Source organism: Belonocnema kinseyi, chromosome 8, assembly GCF_010883055.1.
Source record: "Belonocnema kinseyi isolate 2016_QV_RU_SX_M_011 chromosome 8, B_treatae_v1, whole genome shotgun sequence".
Classification (NCBI taxonomy): domain Eukaryota; kingdom Metazoa; phylum Arthropoda; class Insecta; order Hymenoptera; family Cynipidae; genus Belonocnema; species Belonocnema kinseyi.
Genome location: NC_046664.1, coordinates 64058079 through 64074090, shown reverse-complemented (window position 1 = coordinate 64074090; position 16012 = coordinate 64058079). Strand labels below are relative to the sequence as shown.

At 27.3% G+C, this 16012-nt stretch overlaps 2 protein-coding genes across 5 annotated transcripts in view; one reads left to right on the top strand and one right to left on the bottom strand.

The window, feature by feature from the left end:
• The window catches only part of LOC117177720 (endoplasmic reticulum lectin 1), a 15259-nt gene extending 8208 nt beyond the window's left edge, over positions 1-7051 (top strand). For all 3 annotated transcript variants that reach the window (XM_033368604.1, XM_033368605.1, XM_033368603.1), the window contains 3 exons: positions 247-408; positions 2317-2556; positions 6540-7051. In XM_033368604.1, the coding sequence (XP_033224495.1) occupies positions 247-408; positions 2317-2556; positions 6540-6782 (645 nt within the window). In that variant the 3' untranslated portion in view covers positions 6783-7051. The remainder of the gene's footprint in view (positions 1-246; positions 409-2316; positions 2557-6539) is intronic.
• On the bottom strand, positions 7036-12002 carry LOC117177721 (mitochondrial import receptor subunit TOM40 homolog 1-like). 2 transcript variants are annotated; one of them, XM_033368608.1, is made up of 3 exons: positions 11891-12002; positions 10748-11012; positions 7036-7988 (listed from the first exon to the last, which is right to left on the bottom strand). In XM_033368608.1, the coding sequence occupies exons 2-3, from the start codon at positions 10883-10885 to the stop codon at positions 7158-7160; spliced, it is 969 nt and encodes a 322-aa protein (XP_033224499.1). In that variant the 5' UTR covers positions 10886-11012; positions 11891-12002; the 3' UTR covers positions 7036-7157. The 2 variants fall into 2 exon arrangements, with proteins under 2 accessions (XP_033224499.1, XP_033224498.1); XM_033368607.1 differs by lacking the exon at positions 11891-12002 and having other exon boundaries at positions 10748-11129.
• Positions 12003-16012: the final 4010 nt, after the last annotated feature.

Here is a 16012-nt window from a genome sequence, read left to right as displayed (position 1 = left end):
TAAATCTTTCAATAAATAATAGATTTCATAACATAATTAAACTTAATCTAACTTCATATGAAATAGTTTCAGCAATTGAACGAATAGATCCTAATATATAATATATTGAATTAGAAGACCATATGGAATCGCCACTTTACGCAATGTTATGCTTTATATTTTCTAGTATTAAAAATTCAGAAATGAGAAAGGAGTTTATTAAAGTCTTACAATTTTTAACTTGTGATGAAATTCAATATTTTTTAGGATGGAGAAGCTCGTGTTAGGGTCGAAATTCATCCAGTTGACGTTTTGGATAAAAATTTTAATATCGCAGATTCTGTAAGCAATTTAGTCGACCAAGGAGTATCTTTAGCCAAAGTTAATCCTGTGGAAAGTTTCCTCAGTGGCAGAAATTGCTTGAATGGGGTGAGTTTAAAAATGTACAATTTATACCAAATTAATGAGAAAGACAAATCTTTTGGAATCTTTTAAATTTTTGTGAAATCTTTACAAAAAATTTAATCTTTTATAAATATATTTAATCTCTTGAAACCTTTGAACACTATTAAATTTTTTAAATAATTGTTAAATATTTATGTTTTTTTTAATACTTTTGAAATCTGAAATTTTTAAAATCTTTGTCAAATCTTTAGAAACCTTCGTGAAATCTTTTGTAAATATTTGAAGTCTTTTAACAAGTTTTAAAAATATTTTAAAACTTCACAATCTTTGTTAAATGTTTTGAAATCTTTTATTAATCATTCATGATATTTTGAAGTTTTTTAATCTTTGTAAATCTTTGAAGTATTTGTGAAATTTTTGTAAACCTTCAAAATCTTCTTAAATATTTATTAAATTTTTGGAAATCTTTTTTAACATTTTTTTAAATCTTTTGTAAATACTTGAAATCTTTTATGAATCTTCTATAATATATTGAAATTTTTAAATCTTCGTAAATCTTTCGAAACCTTTGGGATATTTGTGAAAGCTTTTGCAAATCTTCGAAATCTTCTAAAATATTTATGAAATTTTGGAAATCTTTTGTGAAACTTTGAAGTCGTTTAAAATATGCTGCAAGTATTTAAATATTTGATAAAATCTTTTTTAAAATGGTTTGAAATAATTTATTAATCTTTTATAATATTTTGGAATTTTTGAATCTTTGTAAATCTTTTTTTTGTTGTAAATCTTTGTAAATTTCAATAGCTGGGAGTATTGCATGTTTGTGAAATTGTTCAAATCTTTGGAAATCGTTTGTAAAACTTTGAAGTCTTTCAAAATCTTTTGCAGTTATTGAAATATTTGTGAAACTGTTGTAAATATTAAAAATCTTTTTAAAATAGTTTGAAGTCTTTGATTACTCTTTTATAATATTTTGGAATGTTTGAATGTTTGTAAATCTTTTTAAATCTTTCGAAATCTTTGAGATATTTGTGAAATCTTTTAAAATGTTGTGTAAATCTTTGAAAATCTTTGAATTCGTTTAAAATCTTTTGCAATTATTGAAATTTTTGTGAAATCTTGTGTAAATATTTTAAAACTTTTAAAAAGGTTTTAAAATCTTTTGAAATATTTCTGAACTTAAAAATTTTTGTTTATCTTTCAAAATCTTTTAAATCTTTAAAATATTTGTGAAATTTCCTGCAATCTTTTGTAAACCTTTGAAATTTTATACAACTTTCGATAAACTTTTGCATTATTTTGAAATCTTTTATGAGTATTTTAAATTTTTTGTTTAATCTTTTAAAATCTGAATTTCTTAAAAAAATTTAAATCTTTGATAAAATCTTTTTGAAATCTTTATGCAATATTTAGAAATATTTAAAAATGTTTTTTAGTTTTTGAAGTCTTGTAACATTTTTTAAAAATATTTTGCAATCATTGAAATCTTTTTAAAATGGTTTGGAATGTTTTGAAATTTAAAAATCTTTGTTAAATCTTGAAATATTTTTATAAATATTTGTTAAATCTTTGTGAAACATTTTGAAATGTTTTTTCAAACCTTAGAAATCCCCTGTCAAATCTTTGTGAAATCTTGAGTCTTTAAGCTTTCAGCATTTTTTTCATCGCCTATATTTATATACATATTTCAGTGATTCGTTTTTATTTAGTATCTGTATCGAAAACAAAACAGATGAGTTTAAAAAGTTTCTCATTTGAAAGTAATTTACTTCCAAAGTAATTAGTTTGCTAAAGAAGGGTAAATTGTTTTTTTTTTTTAATGTAAACACATTTTGAAGTCATTCTCAGAAAATTGATTAAGAGTTAGTATTAAAAGTCTGTAAGAGCCGTAAGTAATATCCAATAATAAGTTCTTCCTTCTTTTTTTCACAGGGAAATGGTTGGTGGAAATACGAATTTTGTTACGGTCGCTCTGTAAGTCAGTATCACACAGAAAAAGACGGGACGAAAACAGTAGTGGACTTGGGAAAGTTCGACAAAGAAAAACACTTGAAGTGGATCGAGGCTCATCCACACAAGAAACCAAAACCTGCCGCGCAGAGAAAACAACTCTCACACTTCTATAGTGACGGAAGTGTTTGTGATAAAACTGGAAAGCTGAGACAAACTGAGGTTTGATTTCTTCTATTCTAAATCTATTCTAATTATTTTTACTTTTTTAAATTTAACTGATTTCAAACTAAACTATTTAGGACATATTCTAACAATTATTGCTCGATTAGACCAGATTGAAACAAAAATTACAAGATTTAAAACTTATCTGAATGGAATTTTCCGAGGGAACATAAATTTAATAAGTTCTAGAATTTAAACAATTATGAAAACTACCAAAAACGAGCTTTTACCAGTTTGGCATATTTAAACGCAGTTTTTAATTGGCGTTAAATATTTTTTCTTTAAATGTTTATTCCATATAGAATGTAATTAATGTGAAGCTTTTTTTTTGATAAAGATACCTAAACTTTTCTTTGAGACGAAAAGAAAACCTAAAAGTGGTATTTTCATTTAAAATTTGTTTAAATTAAAGCAATTTTTTTATTAAAAATTGTTCTATCGTCGGGATTTAATTTGAAATTTGCATAGTTAAGTTTTTTAGTTTTACTTCGTATATTTATAAATTTTTAAATAGATACTGTTTTTAGTGCTCGAAGAGTTTCAAATAATAAGCGCTTGAAATAAAACACTTTTGATTTTTAAATATTGCACAGTCTCTTGGTATTTTAAATTCAACATTTTTGAATTGTAAATTGTTCATGTAATTTTTCAAATATGAACAATTTTTAATTGGAAATTTGATAAATATTGCCATTTAAAATTTAAAAATATGCGAATAACAATATTTATAAAAAGAGTTAAGGTATCCAGATTCATAATATATATATAGGCATCGATGGAATTAATCACTTCTTAAATTATTTTACTCTTTTCAAAAATGTTTAGAACTCTTAATATTTAAAAATGTTAAATCATAAATATTTAAATATTTCACATTTTTTTAGAGATATTTAATTTAATTTATATTCAGGGAATTTTAACATTCGTCATTTTCAAGGGATATGAAGGAGATACATAAATTTCATATGATTTGAAATATTTTAAGTTATTTTGAAACATTCCAAAGAATTTCAAGAAAGTTCGTTTCAAAAATTTGTATAACTCTTAATATTAACAAATTGGTTGTGGTGGATTTTGATATAATTTATGTTTTTAATATTAGAAAATAAAAATGCAGGGTCGTGGACACGCGCGTGCATTTTATTTCAACTTTTTTTTTTAGATAAATTTAATGAACAATTTCATTTTAAAGGGTTTTTACTATTTATAGTAATTTTAACGAATTTCTAGAAAACTTCAGGCAATCAATTGAATTTTATTTCAAGGAATTTATACAGTTTTTAAGAGTTTCAAGAGATATGGAGGAATTCGACAAATTTCGAAGGATTTTACAGATTTTAAATTATTTTAAAAAATTTCAGAGAATTTCAAGAGGCTCTTTCAAAAATTTGTAGAGCTTTTTAGGTGCTCAAACGTAACTATTTTTAATATGAGTTTGAGAGCATTGAATAGTGTTGTTTCCAACTTAAATTGAAAATATAAATTATAATAAGGATGAAATAACAAGTCTTGAAAATAAATATTTCATTTTACTTAAAAATATTACGCGTTTAAAAGAAGAAATATAATTGATTATGAGAACGATGTAAAACATAAAAATTATTTATTTAACCATCTTTATGTATTCTCAGGCTTTTTTTCTGTCATCGTGAATGGATTTTCAACAACTTGAGTATATATCCAGTTTAAAAAATTTATTTCTTATTTCTATTTTATGTGACCGGGAAATGACAATGATTTTTTTATCGGAAATTTCACAAATTTTTAGAAAAAACGTCTTCTAGTTTAATTTTAACAATTTAAAAAAAAAGTTGAAATGTTATATTTTTCAGTTATTATATAAATCAGTTAAAATGTTAAAAATGCCGTTTTAAAGACTCAAAAAATTAAAATTTAGAAGCGTTCGAAATCGACAGTTTTGAATAAAAAATATTTTAACTGATCAACTGTGGATGTAAATTAAAATCTATTTTGCAACACGATTCGTAATCAATTAAAAATTTAAGAATTTCCAGATTTTAACTTTAAAAATAAAACCTTTAAAACTTAAACTTTAAAATAACTTCAAAATAATATATTCCTAATTATTATTTATTATTTTATTTATATTTATTAATTAATTAAGAAAAAGTTCGATTGCCTAATATTTAGAAATATTTGTCATTTAAAATTATTAATTAGAAAACAAATATTCAAAACTAAGCAAAAAAACCTTTGAACGTTTCAATTTTAATTGTTCTATGTAAAAACTCTTAATTTGTAATTAAAATTGTTGAATTTTTTGCATAAGTAAATATTGAACGTCTATTATTCCTAGAAAAACGTAATGTCAAATTTGAAACTATTTTAAATAATTTAATCGATAAAATCCGACTTTTCATACCAAAATTTCGGTGCAAACAGCCCTGGATAGCCTAATTTAAAACAAAATATAGATTTTTGAAGATTTCGACCAAGAAATTTAGAAGCTTTGTAAGGATTGTGGAAGGCTTCAAGAATAAAAAGAAAATCTCTTAAGATTCCTAGGAAAATTGCAAATAATTTTTTTTTTATTTTGAAAAATTAATTTTAAGAGAATGTTTAAAAAGATTTCCAAAATTGTCAAAAATGAATTTGAAATATTTTAAGGCAATATTTTTAATTTTGCAAGATCAAAAAAATTTAGGTTGATCTTAGGAAAAATTCAAATAATAAAAAAAAAACTTATTAACAGTTCTGAAGAAAATTATTGAAAATTTGATACAGTGTTAAACATGTAGATTTTCCAAGATTCTGAAGTAAAATATTGAAGCCTTTTAAGGAATTTCAAACTATTTTAAATGAAAATAATTTAACTTCTAATTTAAAGAGTGTTTGTTTTTTTCTAAATGTAAAAATAAATTTGAAATCCTTCCGCTATTTTGACCCTTATTGGTGAAAAAGTTACTCTATTACCTTTTTTTTGTGCTCTTTTTGTACTGTAGTCGCTGATTCGATAAAAATATTTATGATAGGGGATATTTTATTATTGGGAATGGTTAAACTGCGATATGCCACCTGTTGACAAGAATCCGAACTAGAAAGAATGGGTACGATTTTTAAGTTGTTCATTCATTTTTGCATAAAAGTGTTTCAAACCATTCAATTTGAAATTTTTTAATTAAGAAAAATAAGAATTACTTAATATTTAGAAATATCTGACTGTTTATTTAAAATCTGTTATTATATTTAAATATTAAAAACTAAATTTTGAGCGTTACATTTTAATTCTCCTATTTAAAAAAAGTTGTAATTGTAAGTAAAATTGTTGACCTTCGATGTATAAATAACAATTGAACACATATTATTCTTTTAAAAATATTCAAGGAAGTTGAAGAAATATTCAGAAGTTTTGAAAAAATTCAAATTCAATTTAAAATTTGAAATGATTTGAAATAATTTAAACAAAGTGTGTACGTGTACTGCCAAAATATAGATTTTAACAGATTTCGAACAAAAAATTTAAAAGATTTTTAAGAATTTGGAGTGGCTTCAGAAGATGTTTCAAGATTTTCAAATAAAATTTGAAAGCATTTTAAGGATTTTTTTACCATTTAAAATATGAATAATTAAACTTTTAATTCAAGAAGTGTTCAGTGTATAAAAAAATGTAATCGTTCAATTTTTAATGTCTCTGGCTCAAAATTGCTTTAAATCATATAATTTTTAAATTTTGTAAATTTCATTGACCATGAAAAATGTTTGCGAACCGGAAAATGACCAGGAATTTTTTTCTTAGATTAAAACGGCCACCCTAAGTCAGTATCGTAAAAACACTTGTATACAAAAATTAATGTAGAACTTTAAAATTGTACCTATTCTTTCTAGTTCCAGTTTTGGACACCAGGTGACGAAATTGTAAACCACCATTCCCAATACCTATAATAACATTTAATAAAATTGTACTAATCTTAAATTCCAAATTACTGATTTTACAATCAATGAACTCATTCTTGTTTTAGGTGAAGCTAAAATGTGTAACCAATCCACTAGGGAGTCAATCGAGCGTTTCTCTTTTCCTCCTGGAACCAAAGACTTGCGAGTACATCCTGGGCGTAGAATCGCCCCTAATCTGCAACATACTTCAGTTTGCAGATGACGAAACAGGCCTGATAAGTGAGAAAGCCCTGGAAAATTTAAAAGAATCGAAATCCACATTCCAACAAGGCGAGGATGATGAAAGAATAGCCAATGGCGACGAATGATGAGAGTCAGTCTCAAACTTAAAATTCATAAACTAATTTACCAGTATTCCGAAAACAACACCAACAGATATCATTGTGCTCCTCTGAATTCTACAATTTTCAATATGTATTTAAATCTCATAATCATTCGCGGCTATATTTTTGATCTAGTTGTAATCTATCGTGATAAGTGAAGTGTGCAATTGTTCATTTTGCATTTTCTAAATGTGATTCGGTGCGTGGAACAAGCAGGTAATAAAGACAAAGTAAAAATGATAAAATCTAGTAAATCTAGTAAAATTATTATTTAAAAAACACTGTATATCTTATCTGAAAGGTCTCCCATCGACTCGATTCTGTCGACAATTGAGATTCTCGAGCAGGAGGGAATTTTCATTATCCAACATTAAGTCCGACGCCAATTCGAAATTGCTCCTTTTTATGATTGTACAATCCGCTGATTTGCAACGCGGAATCAACGAAGGGGTGAAGTTTTTTCTCAATGACTGCACTGACCGTGCTTTCGGAATTGACAAGGCCTCTGAAAATCAGATCCGAATGGGGAAGATCCATTTGATAAACAATCGCAGCCTCCGACTCGTGAGTCCGGAAATTCGTTTCGATTTCGACTCCTATTTGAAATTGGTGACTCGCTTTCATATGAAAACACACGTGAACTCCAGCTTCCCCCACAGTTGTAGATAAAGTCTTACGACCTGTGCTGTATCGAAAAGCCAAGGACATGATTGTCTGTTGGTGTCCTGGAATTGTAGAGCCTCGCTGACATGCCATTTCGGCTCCCAAAGTCATCCTGGAAGTGATGGCTTGTAAATAATGAAGGACAAGGGTCCCATGTTGTTTTAAGATACTTGGATTGGCCAAAGTTAAGGACATTGTCGAGTTGTTCGATCGATACTCGAGGGTCGAACTGATTGCTTTGTACTCTTGATTGGCGACTTGGGCAGCTAATTTTAATCTGTATCTGCAGCCAAGCGTGTGCATTAGGGTCGCAGTCAGGTTTCCATTTGGCACGATTTCTCCACAGATGACGGGATATTTTTCGAGGTGACCTACTCTTTTTGTTCCTATGTATCTTGTGCCGAATCTGTAGCCCGAAGGAGTTACTGAGCTGAAGATTATTGAATGCGTAACGTTGAAGTGCTGGCTTAGGGACTTTTTCACTATTAGCTTTGCGCCTTCGAAGTTTCGGGGATAGAGATCCTTTACCTAAAGTAAGCAATAGAATTTCATTTGTTTTGATTATCAAGAATTTTTTTAGTCCAGGCATACACTTAGCAATCAGAGATGTTGCGAGGGGTTGATCACTCTTTAAATCTGATGTACAATAGGGTGGTCCAAAAATGCATTGCAAACTTTTTTTGTATGCTAGAGGGCAACGACCCCCCTCCCATTTTATTCCAAATCCGTAAAAAGAAATTCCCTAATTTTTTATTTTTTTTTTATTTAAACAGGTGCCGGTTTTGACTTGAAGTTTCCCATGTAAAATTAATGGGGAAAAATCACTTTTTTGAGTTTTTGGAATAACTTTTTAGCATTTGAAAAAATGTGACGGGTCTGTTCTTCATGAAATCGACCTTTTGTACACTGTATTCTCGTCTGTTTTTACTTAGAATTATTAATATTTGTCTAGTGGAATATGTATTGTCATTGGTTAAATAATTTTTAATTATTCAAACAAATGGAATTTGTTTAAATAATTTTTTTTTCGAAAATTCGTTTTCCCCCCGGAAAATTGTTACTATTAGTCTAGTGGAATATTTATTAACATCGATTCATTAATTTTATATTATTTAAACAAATGGAATTTGTTTAAACAGTTTTTTTCGAAAATTCGTTTTTTCCTTAGAAATGATTACTATTGGTCTAGTGGAATATTTATTAACATTAGTTCATTCATTTTCAATTGTTTAAACAAGTGGAATTTGTTTCAATAATTTTTTCTTTAAAAATTATTAATATTTCTTCAGTGGAATTATATCAACATTGTTTGATTAATTTCATTTTTTTGAATTTTTCAAAATAAAAATTATTACTTAAATATTACTGATAAATTAATTATTAATCAGTAATTAATTATTACTGATCAATATTCCACTAGACCCACAGTAATAATTTTTATTTTTAAAAAATCGAAACGAAATTATTTTAACAAATTCAGTTTGTTTAAATAATTGAAAATGAATGAACCGATTTTCAAAATAAATATTCCACTAGACGAATAGCAATCATTATTAGGGAAAAAACGAATTTTCACAAAAAAATTATTTAAACAATTTTCATTTGTTTAAAAAAAAAATAATGCACCAATGATAATAAATATTCCACTAGATCAATACTAACAATTTTAAGTAAAAAAGACCAGAATACAGTGCTCAAAATGTCGATTTCATGAAGAATTGACATTTTTTGTTTTGAGGGTAGTTTTCAGGTACTCGTGGGGGTGTGTTAGGTGTGTCAAAACCATAGGTCTGATACATGAAATTCTTGCTTGGATAATTCTCAACAAGCCGCCATATTTTACCGTCACATTTTTCAAACCATACAAAATTATACCAAAAAATCAAAAAAGTGATTTTTCCCCATGCATTTTAGATGGGAAACTTCAAGTCAAAACCGGTACGTGTTAAAAAAAAATGGAATTTCTTTTTTCTGATTTGGAATGAAATTGGGGGGATCGTTGCCCCCTAAAAAAATCGTTTTTAAGCCACCCTAATGTACAAGTCTTCATGAATGAAATCTTCGAAATCTTTGTGATTTCCTTGTGAAATATTTTTCATTCTTTTAAAATAGTTGCAAAATCGTTTGAAATCTTTGTGCACTCTCAAATTTTGGAAATTGTTGAAAATTTTGTGAAGTATCTTATTTTTTTTTAATATTTTCAAATCTTGTATTCGAAAGCTTTGTAAAATCCTTTTAATTCTTTTGAAACATTTGTAAAATTTTTTTAATTCTTGTCAAGTCTCTTAAGTGTTGGAATTTTTTTGAAATCTTTGAAATTTATGAAATTTGTAACATTTCTGTGAATTTTTTTGAAATCTTTGTAACATCTATTGGAATCTAAAATCGTTTGATACATTTTTAAATATTTTTTAATCTTTTAAAATAATTGTGTAATATTTCAAATCTTTATGATTTCTTTGTGAAATCCTTGAAGTCTTCGATATTTTTGTAAAATATTTTACATTCTCTTGAAATAATTGTAACATTTTTGTGAAATCTTTGAAATTGTTAAAAATTTTGTGAAATCTCTGAAATTTTTGTGAAATTATTCGAAATATTATTGGAATCTATTGTAATCTTTTGATATCTTTTGAAATCTTGGTAAAATCTTTGAAATTTTTGTGAAATCTTTAAAATCTGTATGATTTCTTTATGAAGCTATATAATTCTTTTGAAAAGAATAGTAAAATCTTCGAGGAATCATTAAAGTCTTTAATATCTTCGCTGAATCTTTTTCAATCTTTCCATATATTTTGAAATCTATACGAAATTTTTAACAATCTTTTGAAATATTTAGAGATAATTGTGAAATATTTCAAATCTTCGTGATTCTTTTGTGAAATCTTTTCATTCCTTGGAAATACTTGTAAAATCTTTTAAATCTTTCTGAATTCCTTAAGTCTTCAATATCTTCATTCAATCTTTTTCATTTTTTTGAAATGATTGTAAAATCTATGTGAACCCTCTTAAATTTTTGTTAAATCTTTTAATATCTTTTGAAATATTTGTGAAATCTTTTGAACTTTTTGAAGTAATTATGAAATCTTTAAATTTATCTTTAAATTTTTCGAAGTAGTTGAACAATCTTATAAAATTTGAAACGTGGTATACACTCAGAAGTCGAGTGGTCAACCCCTCGAGATTTATAAATACAATTAAAAACCGTTCCAGCTTTAAATACTATACATGTTATTTATTTTTTTTGTTTGAAAATATTAAAAAATTGTCTCGATAGAAAATTCTACCTTTTTATGAATTTCTTCCAAACATCCTGGATTTCCAGGTCCTTTTCCTGCTGGACAGTGAGTGCAGGGAAGGTTAGAGTTACAATTAGATATATTTTTTCGTTCCGGTTGTTCAATGCAAGCGTCAACAGAACCCATTTTTGTTTTAAATTAATTTTGATTTCCGGAGTCAATCCTTGGACAGTTTGTCCTTTGTAGAACCAGTAAACATTTTCTTTGTGAGGAGTGAAACATATTTTTTAATCTTCAATAACAAGGTATTCGACTGAAATGACAGTTCTTAACTTAATTCTTCAAATCTGGGAATATTATTATCTCTTCTGCATTTAAATTAATTTTAATATTGGTATCGATTCTCATTATTTCAAATTAATTTCTTGGGCAAAAAACTCAAGTGTCAAAAATATTTTTATTTTCTCTAGTGCGAAGTAAGCCATAACATTTTTTTTTCTGCAAGTTATAATTTTTTGAAAATGTTTAAAAAACGTGTTTTTTCTTCCTCATAGAAAAAGCTTTCTAATGGTAACAATTTCTTAACACAATTATAATACTTGGAGATGTCTGCGGATAATTTAATGAAATTAGTAGGGCTTGTTTTCACCACTGATATCTCAAATTAAACGATTTTTAAAATTAGTTGTTACATTTTTTAGTACTTTATGATATTAAAAAAATTTCTTCTTACACTAAAACTTTTCCATTTACATAACTCATGCAAAAATATAAAAGCAATAATGTAATAATATCAAACATTCCTTGATTCGAGATGAAGCGATTTACTTATAATAATAATTTTTTTATTTAAAAATCAACGGGTCCTTTATACAGAAAAATGGTTAAATGAAGGCAATATAAGAATAATTTGAACTAACATAAGATAGAAACTAAGATTTTATTGAAGAGAAAGGAACTTAAAGTCATTTATAATATTTAAAAAAATATAATTTTTTCAGTGAACTGTTTGCATTAATCTAATCAAATGCTGATGCAAGAATAAAAAAGATTTCATGATTTCAGACGAATTGATTGATCTGATTGTATTTTTTTATGGGCGGTGGCCCCTTCAGAGCGACCTCTAATTTTTTTTTAAATATTTGTATTAATTATTATTAATAATAATAATTTTCTAATTTATTCATTCACTTTCTACACATTGACGATTCTATAGTTCTGCTTGCTTCTCGTGTGTTTTTTTTCTTGCGATTTATTCTGACATGTCAATGTGATAATTTATTAGTAGGACGTTAGTTTGACATATTATAAAATTGTTCTCTCCCACTTAAAGCAACTTGAAGTTGTTGCCTAATTTAAGAATGATTCAATTTTTAAACCAAGTGTTTAATTCTTTAATTTTTAACGCTTCAAGTTTGAAATCATTAATTTTGAAAGATTACAATTCGAAAGCATATAATTTCCAAAGTTTTAAGAATAATTAAAATTTAAAAACTAATAATATTTCAAATTCCTTAATTTAACGGGGTGAAAATGACAGTGATCTTTTTTAAATAGAAATTACATTTTTTATTAAACAAATCTGTCCAATTACTTTGGATGCCTCTTCATAATGCATAATTAGCTGCTTATTAACTATATATTAATTATCTTTGTAATGTCAATTTAAAATTATTTATATAATTAATTTACAAGTGCTAGTTTAAATTGTTATTTACAATTAGTTATAGATTAATATTATAATTCTTAATTCATGGATGTTTCCAATTTCACGATTTTTATGGTTCAAATTCAAACGTTAAAAATGCCAGAACAATTTTACTATTAAATCTTTCAACATTATATTTTAAAAGCCTTGTTAATTTTAAACATATAAAATTGTCTGTTTTATTTATTTTATTATTTTTTCAAATCATAGAATATTTAATTGAAAGACTTGACAGTTGCACGATTATCTGTCTAAAGGATTTGTAATTCGAAACTTTTGAATTAAATTGCTTATGAATAAATTAAAAATAATGAAGAAATAGGAGAATAATTTCACATATTCAGGTCAAAAATGAGAAGATTTTAGGACCTAATTCAAAATATTTAAGTTTTAAACGAAGTCTGAAAATGTTCAATTTTTAACACTTCAAGATTGAATTCATTCATTTTGAAAATTACCAATTAAAAATCATATAATTTTCAATATTCTTAGAACAATTAAACTTTAAAGGTCACTCTTTTCTTTATTCTTTTAAATGCAATCCTAAAACAGTTTGATTTTTGAGACCCTGAAATTAAATTAAAATATTTAAAATATCAGGAAAATTTCACTATCACGGAGAAAAAAGGATGGTCAAAGTTATATGGTCAAAATTTAGAGAGCCAGCAAGTATGTCTGCATGGTCGAACGGTCCTTTCAAATTTTTTTCGACATGGTTAAAAAGACTCTTGTTTTATCGCCAATGTGACTTTTATAAGAGCATTACGCTCACTATCAGGGATAACTAAGGTATCCTTTTCGGAATGGTCAATACGCACATATTGTTTTCACTCATTTCGACCATCCACGAAGGAGTAGATAAGCCATTGCGTATGGTCCATTGCTTGATTTTTGCGCGTCAATCATGCGCGTGAAAATTTAAAGGGTATCGCTTATTCGCTCCAATTAGGATAACGAAATCATAGACAGCATAGTGTTATCAACTAAAAAATAAGGTTTTTACCAATTATTTCAGTGCAAAGTCAAGTATATTTATTGAGGATTCATTGGAAATATCTTGTTCTGTAAGTACCTGTTTTAAATAAGTAATTGTAACGTTAATATTTTTTATTAGTAATGTGAGATTTAAGACATTTAATTAAAATCTTTTTGAGGTTAATGTGGTTAATGTAAATTTGAAATAGATTATAATTATTTAAGTAATCACTGTTAATTATAGCATTAGTCGATTTAAGATAAACTTGAATTGTACTCATTAATTTGAAACTAAATCATTATTTTTCAGTTCTGACATCCACTGCTGAGATTCATGCAAAGACAGATGGCAGGGGCAGAGTCAATGCACTTGTGATCTTACATCCAGTTGATGGAGTCGAATATCTGAGAAAATCAGATCGACCATCTGAGATTTCCAAACCGGCCCTTCACAATGATCGGGTCAGCCAGCTTTGAATGGCCGAGACGACGGTCTGAGACTATCCAGTCGTCTTTCTGAGATTATCGATTTGGACCTCTCGTTTTTATCTTCTAGAGATAGCCGCTTTAGCCATATTCAAGAGCTATACTATAGTCGACCCTACAATATGATCTGTCTGCACATTTATATGGCCAAACAGACCTTACATTTTTCCCCGTGATCAAATCGATCAGAATGGTAAAATCTCGAGGCTTAGAATTGTGCATTTTCAAACGTTGCAATCATTTATACGAATCGTGATTTGTACCATTTTTATTTATTTTTCATTTTCAAAGTAAAATAAATATTTAATAGTCCGATTTTAGTTGAAGATATTTCAAAGTTTATCATTTAAAGTTGAAAAGTGTTTGATCGGAAAATTTCAAGAATGAATAATTATTTTAATTGAAATGCTAAAAATTAAACGATTTGAAATTTAGTTCAGTAATTGAATAATTTCTCTAATTTTGAATGCGCATAATTTTAGAGTTCAGAATTTTCATGTTGAACGCTAAATTTTCAATTTTTCCCTTTCATAAGTTTCAATTTCTTAATTAGAATTAAAATGATTGAATTTTGGAAAGTATAATTTAAAAACTTGTAACCTTTAATTTTCAACCGATTTTCATATTTTGTTCGAAATAATTGGAATTTTAAAGGGTTCGAGTATAAAAAAGTTTTTATGTCAGATGAATTTCGGATTCGTTTCCAATAAATTTTAATGTATAATGTTCGATCGAATTCTTTTAATTGGATTCACAATTTTTGAGTATTAGAAAGAATATTGGAATGCGTGAGATTTTAAAGCAAAAGTTAATCTCCTCTCACGATTCTAAGAATGCATAGAGAAGTAAGTGTTTAGTTTTATGGTTTTGGTGTGAAGTGACGAATGCCATGATCTGGAGTACAGGGCTGACTGTTTTAAAAAGGGCGTGAGTGGGACATTTTTATGACCTAAGTCTAGGACCTTAGTCGACAGTCGTTTTGCTTCACTCATATGAATTAGACCTATCTTTCTTCTGCAATTTGAATAAACTGTTTGTCTATAGAATTAAAACGCAGTATTTTTATCTCTTTAAATAGAGCAATTTCCCATAGGTTATGGGCCCAGTAATTCGCGATATTTTGATTAATTTAAATCAAATTCTGAAGTGATGAAACTGTGAAGATTTTACAATTTTGTGAAGTTTTTTTTGCGTGATAAGTGACAATGGAAAGTTTAAAAATGAAAAGGAACATCAAACCATTTGATGGAGAAAAATAGTGTTTGGAAGTTTAGAATATGGGCATTGTTAACTGAGTTAGACGTAATTAAAGTTTTAAATAGTGAAATTCCGGATAATGTGAATGATGAGTGGAATAAAGCCGAGAGAATTGCCAAAAGTGTAATTGTTGAGTACTTATCTGACTCGTTTCTCGGTTTTGCAAAGGCAGAGTGTACTGCGAAATAAATATTTTCGACGATTTAATTACTGAGCTTTTAGCAGCAGGTGCTAAATTAGATGAAACTGACAAGGTGTCTCATCTACTTCTAACTCTTCCTACAACATATGATGGTGTAATAACTGCTATCGAGACATTATCAGAAGATAATTTGGCTCTGGCTTTTGTGAAGACAAGACTTCTTGATCATGAAGTTAAATTAAAAAATGAAAGTGGAGATACAAGCGTAAAGGTGCTTCAAGCTGAAAATAAAGATGTGTCTACTGCAAAAAAATATAACGATGAAGCTTCAAGATTCTCGAAAAATTTTCGCCAGGGACAATTTAAAGGACGGAACTTCAAATAAAAAAAAAATCATTTGAGGTCAAATGTCATCACTGTTGCAGGAAAGGACACATAAAGAAAAATTGTTACCACTACAAAAGAGGACTTCAATACCAAAATGATAGAAATAGAACTGTTCAAAACGTTCAAATAACTGAAAAACCATCGACTTCATTTACAAGCACATCTGGTTTTGCTTTCATGGCTGGAGACTGTTTACCTGAAAAAGGAAAAGTTACTTTCCTTCTCGACTCTGGAGCTTCGGATCATATTGTCAAGATATACCGTGGGCTGACAACGTAAATGGGAGCGTGATACGGATAAGGCCAATTTTCACATGAGATGTTCGTCTGATGATGAGGAACGTAAAAATAGGTGCCTG